The sequence below is a fragment of the Rhododendron vialii genome, chromosome 7a (genome assembly GCF_030253575.1).
Source record: "Rhododendron vialii isolate Sample 1 chromosome 7a, ASM3025357v1".
NCBI classification, from domain to species: domain Eukaryota; kingdom Viridiplantae; phylum Streptophyta; class Magnoliopsida; order Ericales; family Ericaceae; genus Rhododendron; species Rhododendron vialii.
This window is the reverse complement of record NC_080563.1, coordinates 33587908-33606631: the sequence shown is the minus strand read 5'-3', so window position 1 is coordinate 33606631 and position 18724 is coordinate 33587908. Positions and strand designations below refer to the sequence as shown.

The following is an 18724-nucleotide window of genomic DNA, read 5'->3' as shown; positions in this document are numbered from 1 at the left end:
ACTCTCTTGGGTCTCCCAAATTCGCAACCCTAGATAAGAACGGCAGTCTCACAGAAGCAAACCAACCTCTCTCTCCAAATGGCGGCTGTAACCCAATGTGGCTCCAAACATCTGGTCTCTCTCTCTCTCTCTGTCTCTCCCCCAGATCTGGATTGTGCTTAAGCTGATTAGGTCCTTTTTATTGCTTTTATTTGGGGATATTTGAGTCTGATTACAGTTTATCTTCTCCCTAGCCTTCTATTCCCTCCGTCCCAAATTCTTTGTCGGGTCGGCAAAACGTAATATTAAAAATAATGCAATTTTTTTCAAGAAAAATTCAAACTTTTTTTACAAATTAAAAATCCTTATTAACTTTTAATTTTTTTCTTGCAAAAATTGTATAATTTTTAACGCTTCGTTTGGCGGATCGTGGATCGGACAAAGAATGTGTTAAATAATCTTGATGTAGATATTGTAATCAATTTTTTTCTTGTTTGCAATTGTATTTGAGTAGATGGATTCCAGCGAACAGGGATATGGCAGCGATGAGCAAGTTACCAAGCTTGCACGCTTTACTCCTGAGGTATCAAAGTTTTATGACATGCTCTCCTGATCATGTCCAACGATTTCGATCTCTGATTTTTGACTTATATCTCTGCGGACTTGTCATGCGATTTTTGAGTATGATTTTGAAATGATGATTGCTTTCACTTGTTTAGTTGGACTAAAACATCTAAATTAGCATTTAGTATGTGAGAGAGATATCATCAGATGCATGTGTTTAGCATCTTATAGGTTTTTATCTTAGTTAGGTTTTTTGATGAGGAGGATTGTTTACAGAGAAATCCGGGTCTATGTAGACTCCGTCACACACAATAGCGAGGGCAAAGCTGACAGCACTTGAACCCCTTGCCTCCCCTTCCAAATTTTCAAAGAGCTTTTGTATCTTTAATTTCCCACAACTGCCAACATACTCATTTTTTTGCAAGTGATTGTCAGACCACACGTAGTTCCAGTAATACAACTAAACAAATTGCATGAGTCATGACACCACATATTTTCACTTGGTGCTCACTGCTGCATGGAGCCTACTCGATAGATACGGTACCAAATAAATGTTCGATGATGTAACAAACAGAAAAAATAGCAACTTTAGGAAATAAGTTATGGCCAAAGTTGAATGTTAAATTCTTTGTGACATTCAATGACATCTAACTTTTTGATATGAATATCCGAGCATTGGGTCTCTCTCTCTCTCTCTCTCTCTCTCTCTCTCTCTCTCTCTCTCTCTCTCTCTCTCTGATTTAGATTGTCTCGAACTCCTTAAGATGGACGCTCCATGAGTTTTTGTACGGTGTTGATTGTGGGATTTAAGGTCTATCTTAATTTGTCTTTAACTTCGTGGTATGTTGTTTGTTTCTTTTGAATTTTTATTCGAATAGGTGGATTCCAGCAAAGAGGAATACGTTAGTGAGTTGCTGGTTCCAAGTGGTGCAGACAACGAAAAAGCTGGAGAGGAGCAGTTTGCCAAGCATGCTCGCATTACTGCTGAGGTATGGATGTTTCATGATATGCTTTCTTTGGTTCTCAATGATGTCCAATGACGTTGACGTAAGGAGGCCTTTTTTTGTTGCTAGATTGTTTTGTTGTTCTTGTTCTTGCTTCGTTTTAATGATTGATTGCTGTCATCAGTTTGAGACATGTAATTGTGTCCTTTTTCAAGTTGTGCTTTCTGTCATGAATCACGAATGTTTTTTAATAAATCAGTAATATAAGCCTCGTGAATGTCATGAATATTTTTTGAACTAATACTTTGTGGTTTAGCCATCCATTCTTGGATACGGCGGTTCTTTTTGATCTTTTGCTTCTTATGGTGAATTAGTAAGTACATTGACCAATATGGATTAAACTGGTTAGTTAGGTTTAATCTTCAAACAGTGTTTTGTCATTTATTTATTCTCATGCTTTTCGGAATTTATTTTTGTAGATGTCTCTGTCTGGATAGATGTGTAATATTGGTTTAGTTTAAAATTTTTGTTCGATAGATTGTGCATGGGAGGTTCAAGACACTTTAAAAATCTCATGCCTTGTGTATTGATGTGTACCGATCTATGATTCCTTAAGTGGTAACAGCAGGTAAAAGTAGAAGTTTGCACTACCTTAGCCTAATCTGACCCAGGAAAGATTGTTTGTTTCGTTTTGGTTACGGGTTTTGTTTTTGTTGTATTCTTAGCTTCCTCCCAGTGGTGATAGAGTCTGTCTCAGCCCACCAGCTGTTCCATGGAGGAAAGACTCTGCAATAGTTGGCACTGGCATGGTTTGTATTCTACCCTCGTATACATGTCCAGATTAGACATCCTGGATTGACCTCTTCCTCTTAAATTTAGTTAATAAGCACATGCTCATGCTGAAATTCACCAACTTATATGTCATAAAGAATTTGTTGTTTATCTATTGCAGCCCTTCAGGGTTTGGCTTAGGAAGGAGCTGTGAGTTGTCAATTCATGCTTATATTGCTTTGTCCCTTCTCATGTTTTTGGCAATTTTAAAGTGATGAATAAATGCTTATATTGATTTGTCAATCCATGCTTCTCGTGTTCAGGTCATCTTCTAGGAAGCTCCCACCTTCAGAGATGTGAGTTGTCAATTCATGCTTATATTGCTTTGTCCCTTCTCATGTTTTTTGGGCGATTTTAAAGTGATGAATAAATGCCTATATTGCCTTGTCAATCCATTCTTCTCGTGTTCAGGCCACCTTCAGTGCTGCAACGGTTCATCTTTAGGAAGCCAGACGGATCAACGAGGACATTGACTTTAAGAAGGGAGCTTCCCGTTTTTAAAGGTGCAGTGGTTCATCTGTAGGAAGCAACGAGTACGTTGAATTTAAGAAGGCAGCCTCCCACCTTAAGAGGTGCAGCGGTGCATCTTTGGGAAGCCGGACGGATCAAAGAGTACTTTTGATTTTAAGAAGGCGCTTTGCATAGTAAATTCTAGTAGGACTAGCTCCTTTGGTTTCAGTTGAAGACAGACATCTCGTATTTCGTTTGAACTACTATTTTGGTCCCTTTAAAATATGGCTGCTTTCTTTTTCGTCCTTATAAGTTCTATTGTGTTAATTTCTTCCTTGGTCCTTAAAAAATGGGCCAATGTCATCCTTGCCGTTAATTAACGGACAATCTGAAGTGCTTAACGGAAGCTAAACGGGAGCAGAAGTGGATTTACTTTTTGAGTTTTGATACATACAAAAGCGCATGAATATACACTGCTTGCCACCTGCCCTGCCTGCTCGACAATTTAATAACAATGCAGAAGTTGACTAAAGGTTTTAAAACAGAAAATTGGCCCAACCATTGCCAGTTGCCACCGCAACCTAATTTTTGCAGATGAGTTCACGATTATAGGTTGTTGAGTTAGTCGATTTACCATTGTTTGTTTGATTCTCTTCCACTCTTAAGATTTGTAACAATCCAAAATGCCTCCTTGAATGTGTTCGATCTGGATTGCCATTATTGAAAAAACTGAGGTTGCCTGCAAAAGTGTTGTTTGATAGCCTATCGAACCTTCCCCAACCTCAATTGGTTCAATAGAATATCATTTTACTATGCCAAGTAGCACTTTTGGTGCCAGGTGGCTCCATGTCAAACCTGCATCATAGACCACCAACCAAGCCAGCATTTTCCGCGGATCAAAAAAAAAAAAAAAAAGGTCAGCATTTTCCGTCACTTAGTTGACAGCAAGGATTACATTGGTCCAAAGTTTTTGTATCAAGGACAAAATTGACAAAACAGAATCTCTAAGCACGAAAATGAAACTGTAGTAGACCGAACCTGATTATCCGAGCCTATTGCCAAGTGGGCTGGGACCGAGGTTGGATTGAGAATGTTGGCCATACGAGACTCCAAGTTCGGCTACAACCAAGGTTCGGAAGCAGACGATGTCGCGTCCACCCGACGGTCAACTCAAGGAGAGAATCTATCAGATTCGGCCACTTTCAGGGTAAGCGGCTCAGTCGTTGAATCCTCCCCATGACCCACTAGGCTCAGCTAAGTGTGGGGCTCGGCTAGCTGTGTTGACACGTTTCTCGCCACGTGCTGAAGCAGTTACACCAAAGGATAATGATGAGCGTACATGGGGGCACCGCCTCACACGAAAACGGCTACCAGATCTACTCAGTGACGTCACTACAACATCACCCAGCTCGTGCGAAGCACATGCCCGTACTTGGAGAGCAAGTCAAGGAAATTCTATAAATATTGAAGGATGATAACCCTAAGAGGTACAGACTACTCAATCCCAAAACCCTAATCTCTTATTTTGCTCTCTGCACATTCTCATCCTCTCGCCGAAGGACCTTGCCGGGCAACCCCCGGCCAGATCTTAGTCGTGTGTTCATTGTGCAAGTTAGAGTGAGAAGGCTAGGAAACCAACTAACCAACGGAGGAGGAGGTCGGACCAAGGATCATGGGCCACACAAAAACCAATCATCTTTTATAGGGATTGAAATAGTACATAAGCCTAGGTTTTTTTGCTAAAATTTTTGAAGTAAAAAAGTTTTCAGATCGGATCTGAATTTTTCAGATTCAGATCCGGATTACCACTATCGGATTCAAGTCTTATCATATTCGGATCAGATTCGGATTTGTCGGATCCGGATCGAATCCGGCCCATTGACAGGCCTAAGTGTGGGCACCAGAATTTTTTATTTTTTATTTATCTTCAATCCTGGAATACTAGGTCACCACTTGATTTTAAGGTTAACCAAACAACCAAATTAATTTACAAAATTCGAGACTGCCGGTTTGTCATTACCAATGAGAATCTTGGTTCGGGAGCTAAGTTACAGGTGGGAAGGTATTAGGCACCCACCCCACCTAACCAAAATGGTTAATCTTTACTTTATTTATGGGATTTTAAAAGAGTTTTAAAAGTGATTTAATCAGATGCGGCTTTGCTGTTAAAACAAAAAATAGATACGGGGAACTTGGAAATATAATAAATTGAATTAGTGATGTGAGTGAATGCCAAAGATAAAGAGACAATCCATTTGTTCAATTCCAAAATTTCTAAGCGAAAACTCTGTATAATCATTCCAAACAAATGATCGTGCATTTAAGCTGCCTACGTACCCCATTGCAGGAATTAGACCAATCGTAGTTCATCTAGGGCATTAAAAATCAAACAAACGTTTCCCGGCCCTCTAAGTTCAGCCTTGGGTTTTCCTGGCCCTTGACAGCAAACAAACGATTCGTTGGGTTTTCTGGCCCATTGAATCAAGCCTTGGGTTTTTCTGGCCCTGGCAACAAAATCATGCATCAATTATGGGTTTTCCTGGGCCACAGTGAAAATCTTGCCTTGGGATTTCCTGGCCCTTGGCAGAGTGCAAAATCAACATCGATGAAATCAATCAGAAGGTTATCACAAGTTTTCCTGGCCCATAGCAAAATTCAAAGCCAAATCAAAGTTCATCGCGGGTTTTTCTGGCGCATGAAATGCACAAATTAATACCTTGGGCTTTTATTGGGCCTTTGGCATGTGAAATAGTGGATGATAACAATTGAATTCATTTTCGGGAAAATGATGGCCCATGACTTATTTTGATAATTAATACACGCTAAGGGCATGCTAAGAACATTTATTAATGTTGAAAATATCCTTAGCGGGTATTAATTATCAAAACAGGTCATTGACCGTCATTTTCCCTTATTTTTTGAAAAATCCGAGCCTTAGGCCCAAAGCAAATTTTTTGAGGCCCAATAGATGGCCCAAGAAGCCAAACCCTAGGGTTTCAAACCGTGGAGTGCCGCCGCGTTGGATATATGTCCGTGAAATCGATGTTCTACGACCGTAAGGCCGTTCTTCTTCCCCTGTATGCCTCTGTTTTTCTATAAAAGGGCATACGACTCGCTAATTTTCTGGCAAAAGAAAATGATAATCAGTTTTTGGTTCTTCACTTTTCCCATTTCCCTCATCCTTACTGGCAACATCCTCATGTGCCTGGATCCTCCATTGTTTGGTCTCATTGAAGATCCAGGTTCATCACGTATGGGTTCTGCCTCTTCTTTGCTTTATGGGCATTGATGAAGGTTCATCACGTATGGGTTCTCCCTCTTCTGCGCTTTCTGGGCATTGATGACCTGGGCTTATTACCCAAGTGAGTGGTTGTTGGATTGAGAACATCCGACAAGATGGAATGAAGCCCTGGTCTGATGAGCCGTTCTGATGGCTCAATGCTTTGCTTCTGTTTTTCTGTTTTCATTTTATATTTATATTTATATTTTTGTGTATATTTCAATGTTTTTTGTATTTTTATTTGCAAAATATGTAAGAAAGCGGTGCTAAATGAAATGAAATGAATTGAATGGATAACGCCGTTTTATTTTGAAAATGGATTCCCAATTCTTTGTTTATTTGAAAGTTGAATGCAGAACACCAAAATCTGAATCAAACAAACACAATATGCATAAGATAAACTGGAAATGATGTCAGAGATGTGCTAGAAGGATCCTATATTGCAAGAGAAAAATTAGAAAAATCAGATTGGGACAAAGTTAACGTTACGTCCTGATTGTTTGGGTGTAAAATATTTTACAGTAAAATATTTACCTATTTTTCGGTGTTTGGTTGTATAAAAAATGAGAAAAATATTTTATATGTAAAATATTTTTCATTAATTGGATGAAAATGACTTACTCTTAAATCTTCTGTAAGTTATTTTTTGAAATGAATCCGTTGTCTTTTACTGCAATTCTCACTACTCATCGATCGTCGGTCATGACTCACATTCAATTCCCCCCCCCCCCCCCCCTCCCCGGAATTGAATTCCACCATTAAGCACCCCTCTCTCTATATTATTTTGTTGATTTTTGCAAAATATTTTTCATGTGCCAGTCAAATACCGAAAAATAAAGTTTTAAAGTTTATTTTTTAAAAAAAATTTACATTATAAAATAATTTACATCGAAATAAACAGAGCCGATGTATGCAAATGTATATTGCAGCTGTAATATTTTAGTTTGTGGATTCAAACGATAGTATTGCGGATGCACTTTATTTTCGCATACGTGATGTCAACTATTACGGACATATTTGGGTACAAAGAAAGAAATTCCACTCGTGAAAATGGGGGCTACATCCGTAATACACCTTTTTTATTTTTAAACAGTATATATATTGAAAAGATCAACTCTATAAATGAGTACTAATGTTTTATATTTTAAAAGTAAAAAAGCGAAGAAGAAAACATTTTTTTATTATTAAAAATAAACACGCAAATCTTAAACGCACATTTTTTTAACCTTTTATTCAAAACTCAAAGCCCCCTTCTCTTTTTACTGCGCACACATAAATTTTGAAACAAACCGTGTATATATAGCTTTACTCCCTTTTTTATGAGGGGTTCCCTACTTAGCTTTAAGTGTGGACCTCATAGATTCCAATCGAATTTTAATGATTCGAACCGCTCAATGTGATCAGAATGCGATTTTAAGGGTCTCTGCGAGAAATCAACAAAAAATATGACCGGAAAGAGCTTCATCTGAGTAGTTTTCATTGAATGGTTCAGAAAAAATTGCTCAAATCAAGTATTTTCCGTTCATAGTTTTTGTTGATTTCTAACGAAGACCCTTAAAAGTAACCTTCTACACATATTGAACGGTTCGGATTATCGAAATTAGGATCGGGAAAGAGAGGTTAGCGCTTAAAGAACTCACTTAGGGTCCTAACAAGAAGATTTTTGTGTATATATATATAGCTAAAAAAAATGAAGGAAAATGACTTGATCCGAGCAGTTTTTCATTAAAATGATATAAATGCATTTTTATGCAGCTGGTCAGGATGCCGGAGTTTATTCCACTGTCGATGCCAACAATGGTGAGGATGATGACGAGGAGGATCAGGATAATGAGGGGGAGGATAGTGAGAGCGGTAGTAGTGGCTCAGAGCCTTTGGGGAGCCAGGATACGGACGACGCCAAAGAGACCTCGCAAGAAGTGACACTCTAGTCTAGTCTTTTTTATTTTTTGTATGCAGCTTGGGAGAGGATAAATGTAATGATGTTTGGCCCGTATCCCTTTTTTTTTTTATAATTATTATCTGAAAGACTACGTATTACATGCACCAATCGTTCTAAGTGGATGCTGTAGTTTGCTTCATTTTTTTTTTTTTGCTTTTGTGGTTTTCTCAAGACAATGCTTGGTTTTCTTTTCTTTTCTTTTCTTTTTTTTTTTTTGTTTCAACATTTTAAACTTGAATGTGCTTGATGAATAATGAGAATGACCCGGCGTGATACTACACAGGTACTGTGGATTGAAAATGATGACCCGGCGTGGGTTTTGGATGTGGTTTGCTTGAATTGGATTGCCCGGCTTAGGATTTTGTGACTTTGGTTTTGTAAATAGTAATTAGAATGAGAAATGGCCAGCGTGGCGTGGGCTTATAGACTGCTGTTTCTATTGTTGTTGCTATTGTCTGTCGAGACGCTTGGCGTCGGGTTAGGACTGAAAACGGGGGGCATAAGTGCTATGTCGTGAAAGCCGACATCAGGGTGTTACGGGTTCTCTCTCTCAAACTGCATTAGTTTATCATTTGGAGTGTATTGATAGCTCACTGTCAGTTTGATGAAATGTCTCAACGGATTTCTTAAGTGCAGAATGATGTATTGATAGTCTAAATGAGAATTTCTAAGTTGGGATGCTTTATGGTTTGTCTAAATGTAAAATCTTTACCTGAAAAAGTTTTTTGTCATTGCCTCTGTTTCGATGAAACCCGAAGAGAACTATACACTGGTGTGTATTTGATTTCTTCTAATTAGACTATTAGACTTGATTTTTTCTTGCTTTTGTTTGATCGACTTGAATTTTTCTTGCTTCAGTTTGATTGTAGTTTTTGATTTCTTACAAGTATGATTTCATTTTAAAAGAGTGATTTTAGCAGTGAACTAAGATTGTTCTTTTTGTTTTTGTCCAATCTCTGTGATCTTTTTGTTTTCGTCCAAATCCTAAGAGGTAAATATAAAGCTCTGATTTGCTTTCTTTTTTGTCAAGGTTTATTGTTGCGGCGGTAGCATAGGGAAGGTTCAGTAACAATAGTTGTTGGGAGAAAGAAAAAATGAGGTTGTGCCCAAGCAGAAAAATTACTTGAAATTAATATATGCAAGGGTTAGTTGTGTAAAATTAATTGATCAAATTAATTAATAGTGGCCCAAGCGCCAAAGCTATTCAACTGTATGTATGCTGCCATTGTTTTTCTTCTTTTCTGTTTCCTACTTTTGTAGAGTTAGAAGCTTCATAGGTATTTGGACATTGATCTTTTTGGTCATTTCCTATAAAAATCAAGTTTGAGCTTTGTCACAACTGGCTGTATTTTGTTTATCTGTGGTGTATGACTTTGTGGAATAGGTTGTGGGAAGTTACCAGATTTATTGGTGTAGGTATTTGATTTGGTTTGGTGAAACACTCTATAAAGCACCGACACTCCTAGAGTCGTTGTATTTGTGTTGGACAATCTGAAGACATGTAGCACATTGGGAACGGACATGTCCATTAGATTTTAGTATTTTTAATGGTGGGACAAGCCATGTATACGACATATAAAATTTTAAAAGCTTTGTGGTGGAGTAAAATCCATTTTTTGTGTCCTTTTGGTCATGTTAGAGCAAATATAGAATCTTTGAGAAATGCGAGTTTACACTCATTATGTAAAATTCTATAACATTGTTTCCATAACTATTTTTTTTAATTTAGGCTATAGTTCTTAATTATTTTTTGATAAATTGGTTTTACTTTCTATATATGGTAGTAGGAAGGAGGTGATGATCGTGCTTTTCGAGGGAGCCCTCAGGGTTGAACGAGAAGTATTCTCAGTCGTGTTTTGTTGTGTTTCTGAACAATTTTTTTTAAAACAATACTCAAATGGCCCTATTTAAATCCGTTACCAATGTTCAAATTTGATATGCAGGTATCTAGAGATGAAAAGTGGTGGCCGGTGGTGGTGGAGGCCATTCTGTTGGCTGGCCTCTTCCTAATTGTTTGGGTCTTCCAAATGACTTACATTCTATCTTCTTCTTTTCTTTTCTTTTCTTTTTTATACTGTTGGCTACAACTTTTTTGTTGGTAATCCTTAAGTTCTGCATCAATTATGGTGGTGGCTTCGAATTTTGGTGGGGTAGGCCCATGCTATGTACTAAATACACCAATCTTTAGTGATATAGAAAACTCTTTTGATTGACTTCAAAACAATTTTGATTCCTCAAGTAATATCTTTGATTGAGAGTAGACAATTTTATTGTTGATGGTGCAAGAAACTTTTATATTAGGTTAATGCTTTTTCTATCGTGGATTCAAAATTCATGAAATCTTGCTCCATCTCGTATCTATATTGTTGTTATTCCCATAACTTTCGCACGTGTGTCTATATATACACACACTCATATCGCTATATATGCATCGACTTATCTATAAAGATAGGCTAATTCCGACTAATGCATGCATATGTACGTGCTTACAAACAAACAACATATGATCATGCATGTCATCTTCCCTTAACCTTGATTTTGGATCACATTGTCCGGCCATTATCACTTCGACCCTGTTCGTTTTGAGGGAGGTTTTAAGAGTGATTAACGAAGAGAGATATATAGAGAGAATTTATTGCGGACTGTGCGCATGGATTTAATTTGAGTACCAAAAACAAACAAGCCCTTCGGTTTTTCAACGGAGCGAAAGTAGAAACTGCTAAATGTAGGAATTTGAGTTGGTGTTTTGAGAAAATGATGAAGGAGATAGATGACAGGTTGCGATTGATCGAGTACCTTGCAATGCAGATAATTACTAAGAATCATTGTTAACCACAAAGTGTTGTGTAACACGTACGCGCGACTTTTTTTATTTAATTGGAATTAAAATGCTCATATTGTAGTCGATTTTGTCACTTTTTTTTTTTTTGGGATGGTGTACAATTTATATTTGCCACCTCCACTAAAAAACTCTGGCTCCCTAAAAATTTCACTCTACAAATATGATATAACTTATGATGCTGCATCTTTGTGCAAAAATTTATCTATATATGTAGATATGCATAAATATATGCTCATGAAAATTCGAAATCAAGATCTTTGTTTATTCACGAAACATGAAAATGTTTCTCCCAAGTTTAATATTTTACATATATGTTTTATTTGATTTGTCGTTCACGTAACTTTATCACCTACTTGTGAATTGTGATAGTAGGTGGTCTCCTAAAGGAGTCGTGCTAGGGCCACCGCATGAGACATCGCACGCCGTTGGACCTATAAAATACAGAAAAAATATTCATAAATTTTAATAATTATTTATGGGGCCCTGTAAGAAATTAGCTCTAACGGATATCTGTAAGTATGTTTTCTGAACTAGCAGGGGTAAAACTGTGTAACTAAGCAATTTCGTTCTTACAAATTTAGAAATCATACTTATTGATATCCGTTGGAGCTGATTTTTTTTTTTTTTTTTTGTATTTTGTGGGGCCCGTAGTGGGCCCCTCACAGCATGCGGTGGTCCTAGACTTTCTACTCCTAATTAAAGAGTGTAATTCCAAGTTAATCTGAGAACGTGGGGTAATTAGAATTACGTTGAATTGGTCTCCATCCAGGGAAAAGCTTTGTCAAAGGATCTCAAACCAATACACTTAATTTTCTCCAAATTAATCGGATAAGTTGTTATTCGTAACCCCAAAAAACTCCACTATAAAAAGAGATGGATCAGATCACGACGTAATCTCAGTACTATTGTGTGAAACTAAAAATCCTCTCTTTCTCCCTCTTCCAATTAATACACATGTACAGCATGGTTTATAAAACCCTCTTGTTTTACTGTTCTTCGAGTGTTGAACAACTCTCAGTTTGAGAGCTTCGTTGCAAAAGCTTCAAAAGATTGTTGGAAGGGAGTACCAACCATGCATTCAACTGGTGCAAGAGGGTTATATCATTCATAACGGGAGCACGCTTTCGAGCGCCTCGACCACCTCATAGGTTTTTCTAAACCTTTGCTTGTTAACGTACATGTTATATGCTTATTTTGATTTCTGAATGTAAATTAGAATTATTATATATTCTGTTAGGAAATATTCCTATGGCACATATTTTGAATACAACTCTTCTATTTTTCAATTCCCAAGCGAAAATAAATGCAAGAGATCGAAAATTCAGAACTCTTCTACCTTTTAGGAACTTACACAAAGTAAAATCCCGAGCGCCCGAAAAGTTCCAAGCTAGGGCCTGTGAAAACAATTTGAATATATAGAAAGTTGATCTGAAAAAAAAAGTCGATAGTACTGTTAACCTCGGTTGTGATCACAAATTTCATAACACATCCCTAGGCCATCCACAGTGGTATAATCAAAAAAGGATAACCAAAAGTTGACACATCAACTTTTGATTATTCACTTAAGAGGTTGTTAAGCTTAACAACGTCAAGCTTCACTATGGTCATTTCTAGTCCATAATCAAAATATGGGGTCCACTACAATTTCATTCTCTCTCCCCCTGTTTCCCGTCATTCATTTCCCTCCATTTACGTTTTTTATGAGTTAAAATATATCGATTCCCTTTCTTAATTTTGAAAAAAAAATCGGCGACTTCCTTGCCTCCTATTATGATTTTTTCCTTTTTTTTTCTTTTTCGGGGTGGGTAGTAGAAACAGGAAAGAAGAGTAAAACACCTTAATCCGGCGACAATGGATTGAATTATAGATGATCGAGAGATATGAGTTTCACTTTTGGAGGAAAGGAAAGAAAAATAGTTTGTTGGTGAAGTGAAAAAGATATAGAGTAGCGAAAAAGCTTGGCTACATAAAATTTTTATTCTTCAATTTTATTTTTTTAACCAAAAAAAAAAAAGAATGGGCGAAGAAGGGAAGAAGAAAATACTAGTTGAAACACGTGTGCATACAAATTTTGGAACTAGTTAACTTATGTAGTGTAGGATCCACAAATTTTGATTATTGAAAAAGGTTGTTAGTTTTGGTTATCCAAAGCCCAAAATTTGATTATTTCTAAGGATGTTGCTAAGCTTGATTATACCATTGTGAGTAATCTTTTGCACCAACATTGTTAACTTTAAAGACAATTGACATTTGATTATACCACTGTGGATGGCCTAATACTGACCGTAAGACCAAGTACTTCGTTTGGAGTGCCTAAAAATTGACTTGGAGTGCCTAAAAGAGTCAATTTTTCTACTAGGAAAAAATAATTTTTGGTTAAATAATTTTTGAAATCTTGCCGCAATTTTCTTTCTTTATATAGTTTGTTTCTTAAAATTATAGAATCAAAAGAAACAAAAGGAAGAAGAATAAATGTATGTATAATTCAAACATTTAGAAACAACTTATCATGTAAACAACGTAGAAAAAATATTGAAGCCTAAACGATCAAAAGGAACATTGCAAATCAGCGTGGACAACCAATAACCACAACCATGAGTATTAAAAAAGGGTTGAACCAAAACTTGAATATTGAATATTTAGCGCTTTTTTTTTTCTGTTATTATTTTCTGTTTACTTTATGTGGTTGGATGTTGTAGAGCTAATGTCCCTTTATCTCGTTGTACTTTTTGTATTCTGGGTTAATAACTTTTCCCATCTATTTGTCTTCCCCAAATGTGAACGGTTGACATAGTTACTGGTATCTGATAAAACTAATTCTTTCAATAACATATTTCTTTACATGATCTAAAAAATGAACGGTTATGCTATTTTTCGTGGGTCCAGCATAAACTCACAATTACTCAAAACTGGACCAGACTGAATGATTAAATTAGTGCAAACAGGTGTGGAGCTTGGGTTATATTTGGCAAGGACACTATTAGTTAGTAATACCAGTAAATAATAGTAACAGTTCATTAAATAATCTTTAAATAAATTACACATGCAGTGGCGCGCCATTAGTCCTAATTTAGTCACTCTTTCTCTGCAACACTTCATGCCACAACTTCAAGTATAGGGTACTTATTTCTACTTCAATTTCTCTTACCAACATTGAAACTTGGTTTTTTATATAATTATAAAAGTACGATATTTGTATTTTTTCTAATTTTTTTTTCCACATGTTGGGAGAAACTAAGCTAACCTGTGGGGGGAAGGGAAAGAGGGCCGGGAGTTGTTCGATCCTAGCTAGGGTGAGCGTGGGGCGTACACCGCCTTTTACCATTTAATGGACTGATATGATATTTAGAGGTTGGTTAGGATTTTACGAGAACTCCCTTCAATATCTAAGCCTAAGCAAAGGTTTCTTGCTTGAAAATCTCTAAATTACCATTTTGAATTAGAATTTTAGATTTCAAAGTTCAATTTTCACCGAGTACGTACCTAGAAAGCAAAAATCAAGCGCAACAGGTTGAATAGATCGAGTGACACAGGACTATAGAACATCTATGTTATCTCACCCCATCAAAGAAAATAAACCATTACCATATATACACTTTATTTAAAATATATAGCCATTGAATCAAAGATAAAATAAGTTTTTCGTAAGTTTATTTTTCATGGAAAATGAACAACTAAATTTTAATTTTCCTATAGAATTTCTTTGTCCAGTAAACACTCTTAAGAAAATAAATTTTACAGGACAAGCATCTCAAAAAAATATACTGGACAAGCAATATGGGACTAGATGGAATAATTTAAAATAAATTTTACCATTCCTTAAATTGAAATATTTTATTACAATAAAAATTTTATTGAAAAATTAGGATTGTTATCAGTCCGGTTTATTAGTGGTATCTAAGTCAAGAACCAATATTTGAACCAAAACTACGGGTTCTTTATTTTTCAAAACCATAATTCCACCCATTGAGCCACATAACCTAACTAAATGGGACTGTTCGGTGCAGATCAGATAATTGGTTAGGCTGTGATTACATCCGAGCAATAAACCCCTGTGGCCTAACCACTGTCGATGATGTACAAAGCAATTAAGGTACTTGATGGTTAGAGTTGAATCGCCATTTCATTTTCATTTTGCATGGTATATCATTTTAAGAATTTAATTTGTGATTTAATTATGTTCGGCAGTGTCTTCCGGCACTGGCAAGGAGTTTATTGCTCAGATAAATCACAAATTAAATTTTGAAGACAAATTATTGCAAAATGAATTGATTCAATTTTGAAGGCCACCCATACCAAAAAACGGTTTCAAAACGCAACTATCTTGGCTTGAACTCGCGACCTAAGGTACCAAAAGTAAGTGGTACAACCTCTTTCGCACCAAGCTACAGAGCCAATTTGTTCTTAATAGTGAACAACAAATTTTTATATTAACAAATGAGATGTCCCATTTTCGAAACCCCGCCTAGGGCCTCGAAATCTCAGGATCAGACCTGCTCACGAGAGTGAGAGAGAGAGAGAGTCTGCCGAGAGGGGGGAGAGAGAGAGACGGGGTTGGGTTCTCTATCCAAAACCTCATGACATGCTCCCATGTTACCCTATATTATAGCCTATCCTACAAATATATATATATATATATATATATATACACACACACAGTCCGATTCAAGTCAGGACCTCTTACGGTTAGGATCGTCAGCAGTACTTCCCCTAAATTAGGACCGTCAGGACCTCTTATAGAATCTGAAAGAATGGTTAGCAGAATCATAACTCAGGTGTGTGTGTGACATAGGAGCCCTATGGAATCTGAAATGATGGTTAGTGGAACTATTGTTGTGTGAAAATGGTGAAAGAGGCAATGAAGTGAATAAGACTGAGAGCCCGATGGAATCTGAAAGAGACGGTTAGTGGAATTAGTGCTTTTATTAAATTAACATTTCCAAAAATCGGGGCGTTACATATTAGTTATTGACTTAGATACCACAAATAAACCGAACTGATAACAATCCTAATTTTTCAATAACATTTTTATTGTAATAAAATGTTTCAATTTATGGAACTGTAAAATTCATTTTAAATTACTCCATCCAGTCCCATATTTCTTGTCCAGTATTTTTTTTTTTTAGATGCATATATAGAGACCCCATTTTTTATTATCTATAATTTCTAATTAAGCTAGATGCCGTATGTGTTTCCAATGATGATGATGAAAACAATGCTATTCTAAGACTCCGTTCAATTGTCAGAAATATTGTGCAAAAAGTTACTCATAGAAAAAGTGAATTGAAGTGAAGTAAAGAAAAATAAAATTTATTTTCTTAAGAGTGCTTATATGACAAAGAAATTCTATTAGAAAATTAAAATTTAGTTGTTCAATTTCCATGAAAAATAAACTTACGAAAAACTTATTTTATCTTTGATTCAATGGCTACATATTTTGAATAAAGTGTACATATGGTAATGGTTGTGCTATTTTCTTTGATGGGATGAGAAAACATGATGTTCTATAGTTATGTGTCACTCGATCTATTCAACCTGTTGCGCTTGATTTTTTGCTTTACATGTACATAATTGGTGAAAATTAAACTTTGGAAACTAGAATTCTATTTCAAAATGGTAATTTAGAGATTTTTAAGTATGAAATCTTTGGCTTAGATATTTAAGGGTGCTCTCGTAAAATCCTAACCAATCTCTAAATATCATGCATACAAACATCAGTCCATTCAATGGTAAAAGGTAGTGTATGCCCCACGCTCACCCTAGGAACAACTCCCGGCCCCCTTCCCCTTCCCCCCATAGGTTAGCTAGTTTCCCCTAATATGTGGCCAAAAAAAACAAATATCGTACTTTTATATATGTTTATAAAAAACCAAGTTTCAATGTTCGTGAGAGAAATTGATGTAGACATAAGTACCCTGTACTTGAAGTTGTGAAGTGAAGCTTTGGAGAGAAAGAGTGACTAAATTAGGACTAATGGCGTGCCACTGTGTAATTTTCGATATCGACCATGAGTTTTTTAATTTTTCAAAGAATTTTCGATGCCACTTATGAGTCCTGGAAGGTGAAAAGGCGAAAAAATGGAGGGGGTCGATATAGAGGGAGCCAAACGAATTTTGTGCGTGCGTGCGGGTGCGGGGGGGACCGAATCAATTAATTTTCTAACAAGAACCTCATGAAGACTCACCGCTCTCTCCGTTGACAATCTGAAAAGTGTAGGGAACGCGAGGGCCAATCTATTATCATCCAGCCAGAGGTCATTCCGGAAAGATATTTGTGAGCACTTCCCAGTTTTAGCTTCACATTATCCAGAAACTTGGAGAGTGATTGAGGTATTCTGGCTTGAATTAGCATGATATCCCTCCTAATTGCTGAAACTTTTCTGTCAATCACCATGTTTGGCATCCAGCAATTGGTGTTGATCTTGTACTTTAATTTGCATATATGATTTTTCTCCAGAGGGCCTTTTTTTTTTTTTCGTTCCAAAACGCCACCACCATTTGAGTAGTAATGCTTCATTATTCATTTTCCTGATTCTCTTTATTCCCAGACCTCCACAGTTCTTGTTTTGAGTTATCTTATCCCAACTGATCATGTGTATCTTCTTTTTGGACTCAGAACCATCCCACAAAAACCTTGCTTGAATGGAGCTTCCAGTGTATTTGCTTAATTAAATTGGTAGGTTGCTAGCTAGTGTAACTCTTACCCCCAAAGGGCAGTTGTCTTCTTTTCCATGATGCAAGTTTGGCTCTGAACTTTTCAATGCATGATTGGATTCCATGTTGACTTGAGCTTAGGATTTGCACCCAACGGCCTATGTATCACGGACACATATACGAATTTGGACATAAACACGGATACGAATACAGATACGGGACACATAATTTCTTAAAAAATGGAGACATGGATACGGCAAAATTAAATAAACAAGTAATATTTATTGTATACCAGTGAAAATATAGTTAGGTGTACAAGGTTGGAGCTTCAATATTTATAAGCAAGCATCATATATATATATCATAAAACATAACATACCATTGGTATGTTATGATACCAATCTGCGCAGCTTGTTGAAAAATCCATCTAAGCCCTTCAGCAGCAACAATGAAAAGGAAAAGGAGACAGTGTATTAGGATGTGAGAGTTTGATCGTGAGAGTGGGTAATACCGGCTTAGCTTATTTTTCAAGAAGAAAGAACTGTTCGAGGATGTGGGATTCGATCAATACCTATGGTTCTGTTTCTGTTGGTATTAGTCTTCTAGTGGGTCGTGTATTGGAGGCCATTCTATCCACACGAGTTTCCAGGGTTTCGGGGAAACAATTGGACAGGGAGTGTGTGCTGTGCAGCTTCGTGCTGCACAGCGTGCTGCACGGCCTCCGGCGAGACTTTTTCGGCATCGGTCCGACGATCGGAGACGTTCACCGCTTAGAGCTCGTCGAGTTCTACATGTGCACCAAAAATCAGCTCGATCAAATATCGTTAAAGGCATCATCCGAACATATATAACTTGAAAAAAAATGAATCCTAATGGATACAAAACACTGGATCAAAACCACTAAATCCATTTTTTTCAAGTTATATATGTTCGGATGAGGCCCTTAAAGATATTTGATCGAGCTGATTTTTGATGCTCATGTAGAACTCGACGAGCTCTACGCGGTGAACGTCTCCGATTGTCGGACCGATGCCGGAAAAGCCTCGCCAGAGGCCGTGCAGCACGCTGTGCAGCACGAAGCTGCACAGCACACACCCCCTGTCCGAAACAATTAGACTTTTCATTCAACCCAGGGAATTTAATTAACTTCATGGAGCATGCGTTGATTTATGTGTTCATACATATTGGTATGATGCGTCCAAACATGGTTTGTACCGTCGCCACCGCCATAAGTTATTT

At 36.9% G+C, this 18724-nt stretch overlaps 1 protein-coding gene across 2 annotated transcripts; it reads left to right on the top strand.

Moving 5' to 3' along the window:
• Nucleotides 1–3069, top strand: LOC131334418 (uncharacterized). 2 transcript variants are annotated; one of them, XM_058369411.1, is made up of 7 exons: nt 1–114; nt 494–562; nt 1422–1532; nt 2213–2296; nt 2440–2468; nt 2582–2614; nt 2730–3069. In XM_058369411.1, the coding sequence occupies exons 1-7, from the start codon at nt 79–81 to the stop codon at nt 2839–2841; spliced, it is 474 nt and encodes a 157-aa protein (XP_058225394.1). In that variant the 5' UTR covers nt 1–78; the 3' UTR covers nt 2842–3069. The 2 variants fall into 2 exon arrangements, with proteins under 2 accessions (XP_058225394.1, XP_058225395.1); XM_058369412.1 differs by having other exon boundaries at nt 96–171.
• The last annotated feature ends 15655 nt before the right edge of the window (nt 3070–18724 follow it).

Bases quoted from the DNA above. Each gene is read 5' to 3' on its own strand.
- LOC131334418 (XM_058369411.1), top strand. From the start codon at position 79: ATGGCGGCTGTAACCCAATGTGGCTCCAAACATCTG. The intron at 115-493 runs GTCTCTCTCTCT...GTATTTGAGTAG, and splicing joins AATGTGGCTCCAAACATCTG to ATGGATTCCAGCGAACAGGG. The intron at 2,469-2,581 runs GTGAGTTGTCAA...TCTCGTGTTCAG, and splicing joins GTTTGGCTTAGGAAGGAGCT to GTCATCTTCTAGGAAGCTCC.